This window comes from Leopardus geoffroyi, chromosome A3 (genome assembly GCF_018350155.1).
Source record: "Leopardus geoffroyi isolate Oge1 chromosome A3, O.geoffroyi_Oge1_pat1.0, whole genome shotgun sequence".
Lineage (NCBI taxonomy): Eukaryota > Metazoa > Chordata > Mammalia > Carnivora > Felidae > Leopardus > Leopardus geoffroyi.
Genome location: NC_059336.1, coordinates 63,681,314 through 63,701,198, shown reverse-complemented (window position 1 = coordinate 63,701,198; position 19,885 = coordinate 63,681,314). Strand labels below are relative to the sequence as shown.

The 19,885-nt window shown below is 37.3% G+C and overlaps 1 protein-coding gene across 1 annotated transcript in view; it reads left to right on the top strand.

The window, feature by feature from the left end:
* Positions 1-19,885, top strand: part of LRPPRC (leucine rich pentatricopeptide repeat containing) — a 106,605-nt gene that overhangs the window by 75,421 nt on the left and 11,299 nt on the right. Inside the window, exons 28-31 of the mRNA XM_045445886.1 lie at positions 6,627-6,769; positions 6,906-7,014; positions 10,061-10,187; positions 16,445-16,533. Of these exons, the coding sequence (XP_045301842.1) occupies positions 6,627-6,769; positions 6,906-7,014; positions 10,061-10,187; positions 16,445-16,533 (468 nt within the window). The remainder of the gene's footprint in view (positions 1-6,626; positions 6,770-6,905; positions 7,015-10,060; positions 10,188-16,444; positions 16,534-19,885) is intronic.

The following is a 19,885-nucleotide window of genomic DNA, read 5'->3' as shown; positions in this document are numbered from 1 at the left end:
CATGTTATAAAATAGTGCTGCATTAACCATCTGTGTGCCATAATCTTTGCGCATACTCTTAGTTGTTTCCTTGTACTGCATTTATATTTGTGTCCTGAAACTTTTTTTTTTTAATATTTATTTATTTTTGAGAGAGAGAGACAGTGCAAGTGGGGGATGTGCAGAGAGAGAGGGAGACACAGAACTCGAAGCAGACTCCAGGCTCCGAGCTGTGAGCACAGAACCCGATGTGGGGCTCAAACTCACAGACTCACGGACCATGAGATCATGACCTGAGCCGAAGTCAGCCACCCAACTGACTGAGCCACCCAGGCTCCCCTGTGTTCTGAAACTTTTGATCTCGATTACTAAACATTGCTCTAGTGTGTTGATTCCAGTTTATACATCTGGGAACTTGGTAGTCTCTTTTAAGGTATTTGGGTAGAGAGGAACAACACTTATAATAGTCAGTGACCCTGGGGCGCCTGGGTGGCTCAGTCGGTTGAGTGTCCGACTTTGGCTCAGGTCATGATCTCGCGGTCTGTGAGTTCGAGCCCCACATCAGGCTCTGTGCTGACAGCTCAGAGCCTGGAGCCGGTTTCAGATTCTGTGTCTCCCGCTCTCTCTGCCCCTCCCCTGCTCACTCTCTGTCTCTCTCTCTCTGTCAAAAATAAACATAAAAAAAAATTTTTTTTAAATAAAAAAAAAAAAAAGAATAGTCAGTGACCTGACCTCCCCTCCCCTCCTCTCCCTCCCCTCCCTTTTTCACTTCATAGATATTTGCTCTAGATTATTTTCTTTTTCTCATGGGAAATTTTCCTTCACCAAACACCATAGACAGCAGTGAATAAGTTAGTTCATTTGTCTTTTTGAATTTGTATTTATTATCTTTAGAAGCTTTGTCTTCTATGTTGATGGTATAAATAAGACTTTCCATAAAATTTACATTTCACTTGTTGGCTGCATTGAAGTACACACTTCACTATGTAGTTCTTAAAAGTCTCAAAATTCTTAAGATTCAATTCTTTGGTTTGAATGAATTCTGGCATATAATACTGAGGTTGTTGTTATTGAATATATAATTAGAAAACTTACATTTTAGGAGTTTAGTCCTCAGTCGGTGGATTATAACCTGTATTCATTCAGGTGCTAATTCTTTCCCTTCCCCACCCCCCTTTTCTTCCTTTTGAGGAACAGTTTCACACTTAAATTTTAATTTTATGCAAACTGGAAAAGAAAAAAAAAACCCTGAATTTATGTTTCCACACAAGTCCCAGCGTTTCAAGTCATCCCCATAGAAGCCCTAATCCCTTACTGTGCTAGACATTGAGGAGGGCCCTGCAGATAAAAAGGTAGTGCCCTGTGGAAAGAGTTAGGCCTGTGACCAAGACTAAAGACTAGCTATACAGAGTGAAAGAACAACTCGAAGAATGTACGAGGTACAGCACTAGTCCGGGGAAGGTGGAAGTAGCCAGCCTCACAGACTTCTATTTCCCTGTCCAGATGACCTTTGCTGTTTTGTTTTGTTTTGTTTTGTTTTTTAAAGAAAAGAAAACAATTTCTAAGTTCAACTTTCCTTTAGGGATAAGCAGTCTCTGAGGTTTATCACCATTTTTTCTCCTTCACCCTCTCTTTGCTCTGTTGGACACCTCCTTCCAGTGTTTTGCTCTATATTTGAGCCAGCAGTCTGAAGAGCACAGTCATGTGAGAGTAGCCTCTTGTGAGGCTGGAAGCCAGAGGAATCGTTATAATGAAGTATACTTTTTAACCCAGTTGGTGTACTTCATAACCTTTGTAGTGCTACAAATAGATAGTATGGTTGTGATAATCCTAGTCCTTCCCTTTCTGCCGAATAAACCAGTGCTCTTCTTTTTGCCCTCTGACTTGGACCACTACTTAAACGTGTTAAATAATTTATAAAGCACTATGGACTCAATTTGTTTGAAAAGGAACATATAATATGGAATGATGTGTGAGATGTGGTCCTATCATACTTGAAAAATCCCTATCTTGGATTGTGGATTTCTGAGAAAGTAATTTGTTTGACCTACCAGAACTTTTTATGAATTCATTCTTTCTCATGGTGTAATTTTAGCCTTTAAAAGCGATTGGCCTGATTATTTTGGGGTATTTGTCAAAGAGCGGTTTTGTTTTGTTCTAAAAGAGTATCCCCCACCCACCACACCCTTCAGGTTGTGAATTACAGCATACTACAGAAACAGGCACAAAACAACGATACACATGGCTCAGTGGTTTATGATAGCCAACATTCATGTAACTGTAATCTAGATGAAGAAATAGAAAATGAAACTTTTCATATCTTTAAATACTAGATGTACTAAATGCGTTTCATTTTCTACTTACTGTATACAGTATGATGTCCATAGGTGATCTGTTAAAAAGAATCTGTCACAATTCAAATTTTAGTTTGAACTATCTTTTTTTTTTTTTAATTTTTTTTTTAATGTTTATTTATTTTTGAGAGAGACAGAGACAGAGTGTGAGCAGGGCAGGGCCAGAGAGAAAGGGAGACAATCTGGAGCAGGCTCCAGGCTCTGAGCAAGCTGTCAGCACAGAGCCTGACGCAGGGCTCAAACTCACAAACCGTGAGATCATGACCTGAGCCGAAGTTGGACGCTTAACCAATTGAGCCACCCAGGTGCCCCTCTATCTTTTCTAGTACACTTTCTAATGTCACCTTTCATGGTGATAGTCTTGCAAAATTAGTTCCTAAGACCTGTAACAAACATGAATGAAGCAGCCCCCTCATCTGCATAATGAATATACTATTATTTTGAGATAGTATTTTTACCTTCTTATTGAACATTTTCTTATATTCTAAACATGTCAATTTCTTTTTACATATATACAGATAGTTTATTATTTGTATACATTATTGGAAGACAGACTGCTTTATGTTTGTTTGTAATTTTGTCTTAAAATGTTACAAATTGATTTTTATTTTTATTTATTTATTTATTTTTTAATAGGAAATTTATTGTCAAATTGGTTTCCATACAACACCCAGTGCTCATCCCAACAGGTGCCCTCCTCAATACCCATCACCCACCCACCCTTCCCTCCCACCCCCCATAAACCCTCAGTTTGTTCTCAGTTTTTAGGAGTCTCTTATATTTTGGCTCCCTCCCTCTCTAACCATTTTTTTTTTTCCTTCCCCTCCCCCATGGTCTTCTGTCAAGTTTCTCAGGATCCACATAGGAGTGAAGACATATGGAATCTGTCCTTCTCTATATGACTTACAAATCGATTTTTAAAAAGCCAACATTTACACTTTAGCGTTTATTCTACCTCTGAAGTTATTTATGTGTTTTTTTTTCCTTTTTTTCAAGTACTTCCATTGACATTTCTTTTCACACTGTGTATTTATTATACAAATAAGGCATGAGTATATTCCAAATTACTAAAGAGTCAAGCAATGCAGTAGCGTAGTATACATAACAAAATGTGGAAATGTCCTTTTGTCCACCCCTCAGAAGTAACTTGTCAATTGGCCAGCCTTCCAGCCTTTTTTCTGTATATTCGTATCCATATAGTTTTTACATATACACCTATTATCTTGATTATTTTATCCTCTACATGTTTCATACTCTACGTTATGGTCTGTGGCTTCCTTTTTTACTTAATGTGAAATAAATTCACAGGGAAAGATCAGTGCCTTTTCTCTTTAATTACCATATTTAAGTGCTGGTGTCCTTGGAATCTCCAAAGTTGAACATTGATTTTTTTTTCAATTCGTGAGTTCATATTTTAAAAATTTATTTGTGTTTCAGTTTATTGCGATCATTGTTTTCTAGGTGCTCACATTGTTCCGTCTTTGACCAGTGGGAACTCCTTTACCTTGTCTCCCAGGTCATAGAACACCCCTCGCTAGTCTTGGATTGTATTCAGGCAAAGCAAGACTGTGCAGGCTTGCATAGCGAGATCCCTGTCCGAGCCCTAGATTTGTTATTTTAGAGTGGAACCATCATTTGGAAACTACCCCCTCTGATCAGTAATATGTAAAAACTTTCGATTTCAACCAAAACCCCAAACTAGACATTTTCATTTCTTAGTTCATTACCATAGCGGCTACGCATATAGTGACATCTTGTTACACACTGGTCCTATTGCCATAAATTACAGTCCCACAACAGTGTGTATTCTGGTAAAATCACTAGTGGTGTCCAGAATCGTTGGTTGTATAACTTAACAATCTTCAGAGATTGTGTAGTGGTCAGTCCTCTCATTCTTTAAAGAGGGGGAACCAAGAGTGCCAGAAGGGTGGTGATGGGATTATAGAGCCAGAGTGTCCATTCCCTGGCCACAGCCCAGGCAACGAGTAGGATTGTTGTTGTCTTGGTAGAAGGCATTTTAAGCCCCAGAGGGATATTATACAAGAAAGGCATGGCCTTTCTGTGCCTTTGTGAGTTTTTGTACACAGGTGCAAATGTTGGCACGCTGACTAGTTTGCCTCAAAGGTTTGTTATGTATTTTGTGATCCAGACATATTTCCAAGAATTTTTTTCCCTTTAAACAAAACAAAAGTGTCTGTGTTTTGTGTGTGTGTGTGTGTGTGTGTGTGTGTGTGTGTGTGTGTGTGTGTGTAAATATAAATGGCCGAGTTGTTTCATGGTATAAACACTATCTAATTTTCATGTATTTTGAAATATTCTCTTATATAAGTTGCTAGTTAATTAAAGGTACATCTCTGTAATATCTTGTACCCCCAAACCGGAAGCTTCCATATACATGTGCCTCTTTTAGAAGAAAATTGTCTTCCTCTAATTCTTACAGTTGAAGGCACAGACTTGTACATCCTCCACCCATCTTCTCTTCAGTGTTTGGAATAGTTTATGTTAGTGTAAAAATGAATCTCTTTAGAAAGCACCTTAGCAGGGCTGTTTCCAGGTCTTGGAAACCTTTCCTGTGTCTTGTATAGTCCATAGTACTCTGGCAGGGAACAGAAGTGTTCCACCTTTTCTACAGGGTTAAAGATACTGGAGCTTGGCGTTTTGCTTTTAATGTGTTTAGTTCAATTAGTTTTCTATATTCACATAATTGAAAAGTTGCTGCTGAATTTACGTTACGTAAGAACATTCTAATGAAGGATAAGCATAATTAGCTTATGTGAATCTTGTTTTGAAAATAGATTGTAGGGGCGCCTGGGTGGCGCAGTCGGTTAAGCGTCCGACTTCAGCCAGGTCACGATCTCGCGGTCCGTGAGTTCGAGCCCCGCGTCAGGCTCTGGGCTGATGGCTCAGAGCCTGGAGCCTGTTTCCGATTCTGTGTCTCCCTCTCTCTCTGCCCCTCCCCCGTTCATGCTCTGTCTCTCTCTGTCCCAAAAATAAATAAACGTTGAAAAAAAAAAAATAAATAAAAAAAAAAAAAAAAAAAAGAAAATAGATTGTAAATTTAAGCGTTTTATATACAAATGATTTTATTATCAAAGTGTGTACAAAATCACTGCAATCTGTGTATGACCTGGTGAAATTTTCCTACTTACTACCTTTTACTTAGGTTTCTGATGGAGCATGAATGTGTTTTGTTTTTCTTCTTTGAGTTGTTTACTTTTAGGAGTCATTAGTTATCAAAAAACTTAGCTTTTCAGTTGGAGGGGTCAGGGAGAATCTAGGAAAATCCCATTTGTTTTAATATTTTGGAATTCCTGAGAAACATTTATTTATGTTTTCTGGAACATTTTGTGCTCTGAAATAACCCCTTTCCTAGAGCTGATGGTACACAATGAAGATACTCTTTATTCATATTTGAAAATTTTAAAAACACTTTTAAAGGAGTATTTCTTTGTGCTTAATAGTTATATTGAACTTAATTAGTGTCATGATATTTTTCATATTTTGGTCTAGTTTTTCACAAGTAAAAGTTTATTATATTAAATGACTTTGAGCTTTTCTCTTTTTAAAACCCATTAGAAGGTTTTAAAAAACAACATCTTGATTATTAAATTTTTGCTATTTGTGAAGACTAGGTTACCACATAAAAGGAACATAAAAGGAATACCACATATTCAGTATGAAGAAATCTGCCTATTTCCTTCCAGTAAACTTCCCTTGCCCTATAATACTTATAGTCTGGTGGCATTATTTGTTGGGATGAGAAATCTGTCACACAACGTCACAGACATTCTTCAAGTCAGCAGAAGAGACAGAATTCTCCCTGTTCGACTAAGTGAAAAGCATTTGTTGATTCGTCCCCTTTGAAGAAAATCATACATCTGCGCGTATTCACTCCCTTTAGACCTTCAGCTGTGTATTATACTGCATACATGTACCCATCATCTTTCCAGAGTTTCACGGACATAGTTGAATTGTTAGCTATTTCTGATTTTGATTTCAGAAATGGGCAACTTCTCAGTTACTTTAAAAAGGTTTTCAGAGTATGTAGTAAAGGGTAGGAGGTTTGTTGTTGTTTTTTAATAGGTAAGGGATTTCTATTTGAATTTGAAAATTCAAAAGGTATACATAAAGAAGTCTTCTCATCTTTGGTCCACAATCATCCTGTTCCTTTCCCTGGTAGCAGTAATTTGGGGGTAATGCTTACAATTCAACATCAAATAGGAGGAAATTCTAAACATTTTTATGAATTCTACTTCGTATGCTCATTAATTTCTGCCTAATCAAATTTTACAGAAATAAATGGTGACTGGCAAAGAGCTGATGCTGTCTGGAATAAAATGCAAGAAGAAAATATTATTCCTCGTGCAAAGACCTTAAGATTATTAGCAGAAATCCTTAGAAACAATAATCAGGAGGTTCCATTTGATGTACCTGAGGTAATTTGTTTTTAACTGTAATCATAACAGATTTTGTTGTCAGTATAACGTTAGGGCATAGGTGAGCCTGGTTTTATACTAAAAAAAATCACTGTGTATACCAGTTTTTGTTTAACTGAAGAATTTTGTTTTTAAGTTGTGGTATGAGGATGAAAAGCATTCCCTGAGTTCACCACCACCTTCACGTGAAGAAGCAAATATCCAGAAAGATCTGTTCAATGCCTGCCAACGAAAGAAAAGCAAAGGTAAACCTGTACACAGGGGTCTAATAGTAGCATGAGATCCAAGTCCATTTAACAAATTAGAAGTGCTCTAGGACAGAGATGGAACTTGTATAAATTACTTTCTTTCATTTTTTAAATTAACAAAGATATTTTGGGATAGTTGGGAAAACTTATATATAAACTGAGTAGTAGATAATAATAAGGAATTATCTCATTTTGTTTTTATGTTTATTTTTTTAGTAATCTTTATGTCTAGTGTGGGGCTTGAACTCATGACCCTGAGATCAAGAGTCACATGCTCTTCTGACTGAGCTAGCCAGGTGCCCCATCTCATTTTTATTAGGTATGATAGTGGAATTTACTATCCTTAAATGTTGAGATCTATAATGAAGTACTGAGAGATGAAAAAAAAATCAAGATATCTATAACTTGTTTTAAAATATCTAAGCCAAAGTGATCAAGCACCATTTCAAGGTTAGAGGCTGGACGTGAACGCTGTGTCTTGCTCATCTTCCTGTTTTCTCCTGATGTGACGTGCCTACCACCTTTATGACTACTTTAAAAATTTTATGACCATCTTGAACACTCTGATAGCAGCTTGCCTATTACATTGTAGACATTTCCATTTAGACTTCATTGTACTCTTTCAGAATCATACATTACTGTTGTTTCCCTTTTTTTGTTGTTAATTTTTCTCCATAGCATGCTAGCATGCTCCTTAATTCTTTCAGTTTTGTGTGGATTTTCAAGTATGCTTTATGATACTTAAACCATTACGTAGATTTTTATTCATTTTAGTATCGATCATTTTGAGCTCTGTTCAATAGAAAGGAATCAATTTAGAAATTTATAATTTCCTCTTATTTCTTAACTGGAAATTTTGTGACACTGACGTAAAGTGTACAGGGTCACGAAGAGTAACTTTATCCTTTGTGTCATTTTCCTTTGCTGCATACTCACCCTATACATCCTTGAGTCCTTACCTTATATATGGTAAACCTAAATATAAAATTAATTATGATCATCAATACTATTTAAATATTCCAGTGGAGTTTTTATTTGAAACAAATATGAAATTAGTATATAGTTACTTTTTGAAGACTCTAGAGCTCCTTCATATATTACCTTTTAAAAATTGTTGTTTTGGGGGGCACCTGGGTGGCTCAGTCAGTTAAAGCATCTGACTTCAGCTCAGGTCATGATCTCGTGGTTGGTGGGTTTGAGCCCCACATCAGGCTCTGTGCTGACAGCTCAGATCCTGGAGCCTGCTTCAGATTCTGTGTCTCCCTCACTCTCTCTGCCCCTCCCCCACTCACGCTCTGTCTCTCTCAGAAATTAAATAAACATTTTTTTTAATTAAAAAAATTGTTTTTAAATGAAAACCTTAACTAGTTAACTAGATAAATATAATGTAGTGTTTATTATAAACGTGGAGATATACCCCAATTCTGGTTTTAGTATGCAACTTACATTTATTGTACTTGTTTTATCCTGTTAATTCTTCAGGGTTTTTATTCACAAATCTCAGGATTTGAGTGCTTAGCAAAATATGAATACTTTGGAATTTGAATGCTTTGCATAATAGCACTTTATCGAATTTCTGGTAGTTTAGCATCCTTACTAACTTTTATACCAGAAACCTGTGGTGAATGAGTGTGGCACTTAACAATGATAGTCCCTTCCTTCTTTTCCCTCCTTCCTTCCCTCCTTCCATCCTTCCTTCCTTCAACTAGTAGAGAATAATAAACAGACATATCGATTTCTTACAATGCCTATAGTTTTAGAAAACAGTAAGATTTTCTAGATTGTTTTGTCAATCTTAAATATTCAAATTATACTTACTTTATATTTCCATTCAGAAAACCATGCTTGTTGGGGAGTAAACAAAAATTGCACTGCATTTAACCTCTTAGCTCCCTTAAAAGGGAGCACTGTGTACAGAATGACAGATTTTATCTGTTCTCCTTGGTTAAGACTCAGATATTAATGTCATACCTTTTCTCTCGTTTTCTCTGAGTTTACCTTGAAAGAGGGTTTTTCACATTGTCACTTCAGTTTAAATTGAAGGGCTCACACAAACTCCCCTAACTTAGAAATACAAGTGTAATGTCTGCTTGTTCAGAAACCTCTAAAGTAGCTCTGAATGTTTTTTTGAGCATTAATATCGTGTTCCCTCCTAATTGCATGTACTGCATTTCCTTACATTGAGCTTTATACCTATAGAAGTTCGTACGTGTAGTTCACTTATGCCCTCTCTTTTGTGGTTTGTTTATACACACCAGAGAGTGGATTATAGTTTCAGTTGGATGTTTATAGCCAGGCAATTTTATTTCAGAAAAGTAAGTGACTGAAAAGTGTAGTTACTTCTCTTTTGGTAACATCTTTTCATTCACTGACAGTTATTGTGAACAAGTGAAATAAAACTGTTAATCAGTCAAACAAATGTTGCTTAGTTTACTTGTTAGATACCTGTATATTCGAAAATTGTATGTTTTTGTATAAGTCCTGTCGTAGCCAAATAATTTGATCTCCTAATTTTAGAATTATAGGCTATATTCATTTTAATGCTATTGTGTTGAAATGTTAACCATTGTAACCACCCACTTATAGATTAAAGAGTGCTTTAAAATGCATCTTTTGCTCCCCTCAATCTAAATTATAACTGTGGTTTATTTGGACTTTAACACACATTTTGCAGCTTATTTTGAAACTGGTATCATCTTTTGACAAACAAATTCAGAAGAGCTCTTTTTCATTTTTATTGGCATGAGAATAATTTATTGACTTCAGAAAACTAGTATGAAAAGTCGTTTTAAAAGGAAGTCCTTTCAGGTACCTTCCATTTGGCTTAAGTAGAGTTTCCAAAGCTGTGACTTTGTGTTTACAAAGATGAGAAGGGTGACGGCATCTGCTGTTTAGGTCAGTGTGTGTGTGGAGAGTGGTGTGGTGGATGAGTATTGAAACAAGGAGAAATAATGTGGTTTGGGGCCGTGTTCTAGGGTTTCTTCCCTCCTTTTTTGCCATTTCAGAGTAATGTCACCTCATTTTATGTTTTTTTCCTTCATAGATGCATATAGTATTTTCCTGAAAGCACACAAGCAAAACATTGTGCTGAACAATGAAACTTATGGCAGTCTTATAAAATTACTTTTGGAGAAGGATAGCTTCTTACAAGCAATGCAAGTGAAAGATGTGTAAGTATTAGTCTCTTTATTAAACCTGTCACTTAAAAAAAGTATCAGCTCTCATTAGAATTTTTCTAATGATTTGTACTGGTAGCAGCTGCTTAATTATCCTCAACTACACACAAAAATCCTATGAAATGGTTTTCTAATTTTATGGGTTTCTTTTTAACCTACAAAAAAAAAACCTTTACTGGCCCTGCACAGTGCAGTACATTTTATTTGCCTAATATAACTTTGCCACTCATTTATGATGTCCATATACAGAAAAGTAATTGCTTTTTCTTCATCATACTCTGTTTCTTGTTCAGCAGCTAGATCTGTGAACCTTTTTTGGTGGGAGGACCCTAATATAATGAAAACACCCAAAGGCTTTGAACTTAGGCAAGGGTTCGAATCTTACTTGAAATTTCTATTGGGGACATTGCCTCCCATCTGTGAGCCTCATTTTTTCTTTTATGTGATGAGGAGATGATAATAAGACTTACATTAGAGATCTCTTCTAGGTGTTGAAGAACATAGAGTGAAGTAGAGAAAATATAGGTGCTCAACACATTTTATTGAATGACTAATTTTACTTATTTTTTAAAAAATGTTTATTTGGGGGGTAGGAGGGAGAGAGAGAATCTCTGTCGGCACAGAGCCCGAAGCAGGGCTCTGTCTCACAAACCACGAGATCATGACCCGAGCTGAAATCAGGTCAGGGGCTTAACCAGCTGAGCCACCCAGGTGCCCCTCAGCACATTTTAAATGCCTTTCTCTTTGCCCTTCTGTTGGGTTTTTTGTTTGATTTTGGACTTTTTACAAAAAAAAAAAAAATCTGTGTGGTGGTCATGGTAGGGGTTTTGTTTCTCTGGCTAGTTCCTCAGAGTAAAATACTTCGTTAATCAGAACAAGAGTGAAGTTTTCTTTTTTTTTTTTTTTTTTTTTTTTAATTTTTTTTTTCAACGTTTATTTATTTTTGGGACAGAGAGAGACAGAGCATGAACAGGGGAGGGGCAGAGAGAGAGGGAGACACAGAATCGGAAACAGGCTCCAGGCTCTGAGCCATCAGCCCAGAGCCCGACGCGGGGCTCGAACTCACGGACCGCGAGATCGTGACCTGGCTGAAGTCGGACGCTTAACCGACTGCGCCACCCAGGCGCCCCAAGAGTGAAGTTTTCTTACCTGGTGTGTCAGGTAATGGACTCTGTTGTCTTATCCCCAAGAAGTTAATGCGAAAAGTTGAGTTATTAACCAGAAAGGGCCTAGAAAGAAATAGATCACAGTCACCTGCCCGGGAATATAGAGCTGTCCTGGTGATGAATCAATAACCTTATTTTCAGGGGCAAAGGTCAGCCTTTTCCTAACGTATTACAAGTTCTTAAATAATCTCTCTTGGCTCAACGTTGGCCTTCAGAATTTTTAAGTCACAGTACTTTTGGAATATTAGAATCCTGAATAGAAAGTGGGTGCTTGGCATTCTTGCAGTTTGCTGGAAAATTTGGTGTTAATGCTAGTGTTACGTTAAAGTTATGCACCATAGGGGCGCCTGGGTGGCTCAGTCGGTTAAGCGGCCGACATCAGCTCAGGTCATGATCTCGCGGTCCGTGAGTTCGAGCCCCGCGTCGGGCTCTGTGCTGACGGCTCAGAGCCTGGAGCCTGTTTCAGATTCTGTGTCTCCCTCTCTCTGACCCTCCCCAATTCATGCTCTGTCTCTCCCTGTCTCAAAAATAAATAAACGTTAAAAAAAAAAATTAAAAAAAAAAAGTTATGCACCATAGGGTCATATTTACTGTTTGTGTTTCATTACATTTTGCAAAATGTATCTGACTGTACTTGTCTGGAAATACATAACACACCCATGTACAGTGTGTATATGTATAGTATATACAGATGTATATATACAAGTATAATATATACTTAAACACACACATGCACACCATATATATCTGTGGTCTTCAACCATCATTTGTATGTCCTATATCAAGGACAGTCACACTAAGACTTTTTGAAAGTTCAGGTTTTTAATGTATTCTGTATCCCATTTGTGTTTTTACTCAGTTGCTAATTAAATTACGTATCTCTAGAATACTCGAGACATGCTCCATTAGTGACTTGGAAAATTTTACATTGAACAGCCTATTGCCATCTGTAATCATTGAAGTCATCAAGGGGATGTGGTATTTTCCTAAAATTACTTTTCTCAGAAAATTATTACCTAAACTCTCTATCCTAACACTGCCCATAGTAATCAAAGGCATTCTGAAGCAATAGTGATTTAGGAGGAAAGGGAGGCAGCGTAAAGAGAAGAGCATTTTGTGTTGTGAACTGGGTGTGATTAAGTGAAGGGATAGAAGCAAAGAAGAAAAGTTTTTTTTTAACTTTAAAAAGAAAACATATTTATTTTTGAGAAAGAGAGAGAGAGAGACAGCATGAGCAGGGGAAGGGCCGAGAGAGAGAGGGAGACACAGATTCCAAAGCAGGCTCTAGGCTCTGAGCTATCAGCATAGAGCCCAACGTGGGGCTTGAGCCCATGAACCGTGAGATCATGACCTGCCTGAGCCGAAGTCAGACACTTAACTGACTGAGCCAACTAGGCGCCCCCAAACTTTTTTTTTTAAACTTTTAATTCTGGGGTTGGTCACAGAGATCTCTGAAATTCCCCAAAGCACAGATTGTAGTTTTTTCTCATTTTAATTGGGTTTGTTCTAGAACTGCAAGCCTTACATTCTGGTAGCATGAAGATTCCCCATAGCCCACTCCAAAAGTTCTGATTCAGTCCATCTGACTCAGTCCATCCACCCAGCAATGGTTTGGGGCCCAGAATTACTAAACACCCCAAGTGATTCAATAATCACATGTCATAAACATTTTGATCATATCCATTAGTAACGAATTGTACTAATGTAGCACATGTTAAGTATATTATGAAACATACTCAAAAAATAGAGGGGCATCTGGGTAACTCAGTTTTTGGGCATCTGACTCTTGATCTTGGCTCAAGTTATGATCTCATGGTTCATTGAGATCAAGCCCCATGTCGGGCTCTGTCCTGACAGCGCAGAGCCTGCTTGGGATTCTCTCCCTCTCTCTTTCTGCCCCGCCCTCACTTGCATGCACTCACTCTCTCTCAAAATAAATAAATAAACTTTAAAAAATAGACACTTTTCAGAGGATAAGATTTAAAAATAGAGGATTAAACAGCCTCTTGCCTCCCCCCTAGAGTGCTCATGCAGTGTGCACATCTTTCATTGAAGTGGTTTTTCAAACTGCAGTTGTAACCAGTAAGGGTCATGGAATCTCTTTAGTGAGACAGGACCAACATTTTGTGTAAATGAAATAGAATAGAAAATATTGAAGCATTCCATGTGATAAAGATGGTTTTGTGAGTTTTATTTAGTAAAATGTACACTAGTAGGTTGTGTGAAATGTTCCTTACCCTGTGTGATGGGGATCTTGATCAAACAAGTTGTTGTGAAAGCTGCTGATCTAGAAGATGGTAGAAGATGTCTGCAATCACAGCCCTCCTGTTTCCCCTTATGTGCACAACGTGTAAAATGTACGTCGATTTTTCCTCCTTCTCTGGATCTCCATGAAGCCTTTCTGTACTCTGAGGACACTTTTATCTTGGCTGTGTTATCCTTCCAGGAGGATTTTGTAGCTGCCTTCCACGTGCAGCTGGGTGCACCTAAGAGAATCCTAGATGCAAAGCCTTACCATGCCATAAGCACCTAATCTGGGGATTGGATGCACATCCTTTCCCTTGAACTGAGAAGATGTTATATCGAACTCTGAAGAATTGTACCTTGGGTTAGATCTACATTGGGTTGTTTTGAAAATAACTCTGGCCTGGAACTTCAGAAATGGTAGTTGAAGTTCACGTTTCTAATGAGGTCATCACTTCTTCCAGTTTCGTACCATTGCTCTGAGTAAAAAAGAACGGTTGCTTTTTTTAAATGGCCTTCTTTATTGTGATGTAGCGTGACCAAATGAGCAAGTGGCAGTGCCCCCATGTATTTTGGCACTGTTATTGGCAGTCCATAGATAGCAACCTGTCGTTACTCTACCTGCATGATGCCTCTTGTTCAGTCTTCAGAGCAGTTTTCTCTGTGAACTAAAGAATGCAGTCTTTTTTGCTGTACCCTTGCTGTACCCTCTGATATGTTGCATTTACTTGACCTCTAATGCGATTTCTTCATTTTCAGAAGGTCATTTAAACCTTCCCCACAAATAATGGCACCTCAAAAGTATGTCACCTCAACAGTGACAGCAGCCTTTAAAAAATTAAAGAAGTCAACTTTCTTTCATTTTTAGTTAGAATTACACTTCCTCATGTTTCAAAATAAAAATTTAGATACAATGAATGCTTTCAAGGGAGGAGAAGTGCTTATCCAAAGAGCAGTAAGGGAGATAAATTATTGTTTTAAATCTCTGATAACACTAAACTGCGTTTTTAGGAAATTGACATTTCCATTCCTCCATCACAGTAGCCGTATAACCACGTGTGGCTGGTGGCTAACGACCGTGCTGGACAACATGGATAAGGAATATTCCCATCATCACAGGAAGTTTGATTTGATGGCTCCGAACTAGATTTTTTTTTTTTTAATAAAAGGAAAGATCCAAAGTATAGGTCAGAAGTAAACTTTCATTGTCCAACACAAAGATCTCTGCCAGTAACTTTTTGTAGTTTTTTTTTTTTTCCTTTTGCCAGTTTGGAATATATTTTTATTGTGATTGGTCAGTTTGTACATATGTAAAATATAGATGCTCAGTGTATTATAGAACTGAGGAGAGTTTCTGTCTTTCTGTTGATCCCCACTTTCATATTTGTATAGAAAAGGCAGTTTCTTGAGATTGAAAGAAATTATTGAAAGAAAATGTTCTGTGTTCTCAGGTTTTTGAAAGGTTGATAGTTCACACTTAATGTCAGTTAAAAGGGAAGTTTTGTTACTGCATGGTCTCAATGAATTTTAGGTAATATTTTCATGTAAATATGGTATAATACATGTAATAATGTTGATTTAAGAAGTGAGCTTAATTTTAATGTGTCTTCTGTTTATTTAATCATGCTAAAGAATGAGAAAGTAAATCCTTTATGCAGTTTATAGTCTCATGCACGAGTTGTTGACTTAAAAGCTTTGACAGATGGGACAAAGGAAAAAAGTCAAACTGAGCAATGGGTGCTTTGGTGGGATTAAGAGGATTGGTCAGGCAGGGGGTGGGGGGGATAAGAAAATCCTGTGCCCGGGGACTGCAGGGGTGAATCTCAGAGGCTGGGAAGTGACTGAGAGGCTGGGCACGTCACCGTGTCTTTGGAGGATTTTCTTGGGATTGACGAGAATAATTTAGGAGTGACCCTGCTTTTCTCCCAATCTGCTCAGCTTCGATGTTCACGTCGACAGGCTGAGGTTGTTGGCAGCAAGATCAGCACCGAGCTTGCTAAGGCAAATGGCGGCGATTGCTTTTGCTCCTCGTGACCTGTGGGGATTTCCTCATCGGGAGATGAACCCTTGGGGGCATTAAGGGTACTGAAATTTCATCACAGGAGATGTGCAAACAGTGTAGCAAACAGAAGTCATCCCAGGCTAGGGTTTTTTAATCATGTCGGTTTTAGCCAGAAGTCAAGCGATTTTTGCTCTTGAGTTTTAAAAAGTTGTGGGGGGGGGGGGTTGCCAAATTAAAAGGCTGGGACAAGATTGTTGAGTGAAATTTTCAATTTTAATGTCACGATGGATTTAGTTGTGCAGTATGCTCACCTTTAAAACCTGTATGTATCTAGATGACAGAAATTTGAAAATTAATCAACCAAATGATACGGTGTTAGTAATATGCTTTCATTTATATTTAAAATATACAGCGCTGGAAATAAATGTTCATTTTTGTTGCCGAAAGAATAGTTTTACATTTTATAATTATGGTGAATGTAGAAAAAAGAGGAAAAAGTATCCAGCTTAGGATACAGCCGAACAATGCAGGGCATGCAGTTATTTTAGTCATCTAATATGTCAGCATTCAAGAATCTGAACCGATTGTTTAAAAAAAATCTTGTACTTTGTTTCTTTTGTTGCTCATTTCCAACTTTGTCATCTGTCAGAATGCAAAAAAAAATTATCCTTCTATAACCATTGACAGGATAACACAAAAGCTGTCTCCAGGTCGATATTTTGCAGCAATATTTTTAACATACGAACAGTAGTTTTTATAATTTCACCTTGGTGCTCAACCATTTATTATCGTATCAGAAGCATGTCAGTAATTCCTTTCTAAATGTCTGCTTCTTTTAGCGCTGAGACCCACATCAAGGGCTTCACACTGAACGATGCTGCCAACAGCCTCCTCATCATAACGCAAGTTAGGCGGGATTATTTGAAAGGTATGTCACAATGCTTGACCTTTACGTCACATTAATGCCTCTGCAGATTTTTCTTGTAACGCCCTTCGAATACTTGGATAAAGGAGTCCATTTAGCAAATTACCTGCTTATCAAGAGCCTTTTGTGGTAGCTGAGAGACGTAAATTACTGTACATGCATTTATAATACAGCTTGAATATGAATGTACTTGTCATTTGACCACTTAGTCCAGTTTCCATTCCATTTAACACAAGATGGGTTTTCTTAAGATGAATCACAGCTCTTCAGACATGCAAAATTTGTGTTCCAGAACGAGAGAAAGTACAGGCTTTCAAGTGCGTTAAAATTCACAGCACAAGTCATTTTGCTTTGGAAATTAACATACTTTAGAGCATCTGAAACAATTCCCAGCAGTTGTTTCTTGCATATTGTGTTGGTTGTGTGTGAGATAGCAAATGAGTTAAATTGAGTGTTAAATGTGTGGGGTTGTGCACCAAATGATTATAATATTGATTTTTAAAACTTAATCTAATACTTTTTCAATAGTTCATAATACCAACACCAGTAAAATACAGTGTTTGGAGTTTAGAGTTTAGTGTTTTTAAATTAACGTTAAGAAAATAACCCCAGAAAGCTGCGGAGAGGACTTTGGGGAAGACTGGAAAGGGGGCCGTTTGTTTGGTAGAGGGTATTTGTGGATGGATTTGGATCTGGAGATCTTATGAGTGAGCTCCCCAGGAGGAAAACGATGACTCTCTTAAATGTAGGTAAGCGTCCTCTCTCAGGCTTTACGTTTGAATTTTAGTCAATACAGTAAAACCATTAAAACCACAGTCTTCCAATCCAACAAAACCCACGTAGGAAATCTTTAAGGAACGTTGAAAAAACTCTCACCGTTCAGTATGGTGTCTCCTTTCTTCCTCGCTCTGTAGTAATGATGTGATTCTTCACTTGCACATTTATAAAATAATTTCCCATGCCTGAGAGAAAGTTGTTAATTGTGCATCTTTAATGTTGGCCTGTAATACTTAAATACTCTGGTCTTTAGAGGTCTTCTCATTGATTAGGACAGAGTAGGTAAATGATTTTTCTCTTTTGCAAAATTTCTATCACAGCACTCCACAGGCAGGGCCAGCCCATCTAGACAGTCCTTTTGGACTGGGCTTGTTACTAAAACTTTAAAGCTGTCATTTCATTTTCAATATAAAAAAAAAAAGGCTTTTTGTCAAGTTGACATTTAATGTAGAATGAAAAAGAGTTTTAAAACATTGTAAACTTGCTCCTCATATAAATATTTCTGTAGACATGGAGATAAAGACACAACATTTTTTTAATTTTGAGGGGTTAATTTTTGAGCTGAATCTGAACTGAATTTTTTTAACTTGACTACTGTCCTTCACTTGTATATTAGATACCCTATGAAAACTACAAGAAACTTTACGATGTGATTTCACATCTACTCCTCTCAGTTGTTCAGTTCAGCAGGAAGTTGGCCGAGAGTGGGAGCCCTGCCACACTCCCGCCTCCACCCCCCCATGCCACCGTCGCCGTCAGCTAACCTGTTGTTAGAGTCCCGTGGTCGTCGGCAAGGATGGTAATGGTGTTGGTGCAGTCCCCATCTCCTTATCTTGCTCCATGGCTGACTAGGGCTCCCAGTTTTTAAAATTCCTTTCTCTTTTTCAGGTTTCTTTTTCTCAATGCCATCTAAAGCAGAAAAATAAAGCCAGTTCAATCTTAATCTAATTTTATAAGCGTATACTGTTCTGGAATATTAATAGCTGATTTATATGGCATCTTGGCAATATAATCAGTGTTACTAGTAAATTAAGGAGACTGTGAAAAGGACTCAGGGGGAGAGTGTGAATGGGTACCGTTTGAGTGTCTCTTGGGTCCTAAACTATATGGAAGGCAATTCCTGTTCTGGGAATTTGATTTCGGTTCTAAGGTCTCATGCTCCCTTTGAGTGGACATACAGTGGTCTGTTGTCCCAGTCCTTCTCTCTCACTCACACGTGCACCCGTAGATGCAGGTGTGGGGGTGTTGGATTCTTGGGTTGCTGTCTAGCAATATGACCTTGGGCAAATTATTTAAACTCTGTTGTCTCAGTTTCTCACTTATAAAATTGGTACTTACTTCAGAAGGGTAGTTGTGATTGTAGCTGCTGACTATTGTGTCTACGTGTAGTAAATGCTCAACACTATTGTTATCTTGTTTTTGGTACTGTTTTGATCCAGTCGTGGGAAGATCCTCCCTAGCAGCCTGTATTCTTAGTTAGAATATTTTTAAGTTGATTATCTATGTGTGACTACCAGTTAAAGAAGATTTTATCAAGCTTGTTTCATAGATTATATTATTAAAACAATATCAATAACATTTTGTTTCCTAGTTATACGTGTGTATTTACAAAATATTAGAGAATGTGCCTTTTGAAGTACCTATTTTTCCTATTTGAGAATCACAGATTTGGATTTTTTGTTTGTAGTAGTTAAAAATTGTTTCCTCAATAATAAACACTGAGCGTATTTTTTTTTTTTTATTGTAGCACTTTTAATAGACTGTTTAGTTATTACCTTTCCCTCGTTCTTCTGTAAAAGATAGGTTTGTTCTCATTTGGAAGCTGCCTTCAGAGTCTCCATTTTTTCTAGGTTACATTGCTTTAATTCTAAAAAGCCGTGAAGTTTTTCTTGATAGCAGTAGTGATTGTTAGGCTAAGTGTTAAATTTCCCCCCCAGTCTACCACTTTACTTTAATGTAATGATTTCGCTACACTGGCACATGAGTCAGTAAATCAAGATATTTCATATTTATCCATAATCAAGTACTTACAAGTATGATACTTAAAAAAAAACAAACAAACCTGTGGCTATATCCATGGGAATCTGATGATCTTTATTTTCTATATCTACCAAGTGTTCAGTCATTTAAAATGAATTTGTTAGTGTGGAAGTTGAATGTTCTAGTTTGGCTGCTTCTGTGTAATCGCTCCTGTTTAGAGAGAGACATTGTTTCCAAAGATGAATCTTTGGGATATTAGATTTGGATAAGCAGGTAATGTTTGAATGTAATAAAATCTGGTAAAGTATGAATGTGGTAGAAGTTACAGTATTTATGGAGACTCTTTAATTTTTAAAATTGTTTCTATTTTTCTGAACTTGTCAGTTTCCTTAAAATTGGTCACTAAATGTTATCCCTGAAGGGAACCCATATTCTGTCAGTAACATTTGTGTTTTCTCTGAGATTTAAAGAAGAAATTTCTCTGGCCTCTGATATTTTATAGATAGCCAAATAGATCATTATTTTTTTTAGGTTTCTCATAAAGTATTAATGTTTTCTGTAATCTAGAATAAATTATTCATAGCTTTTTGTGTGTAGC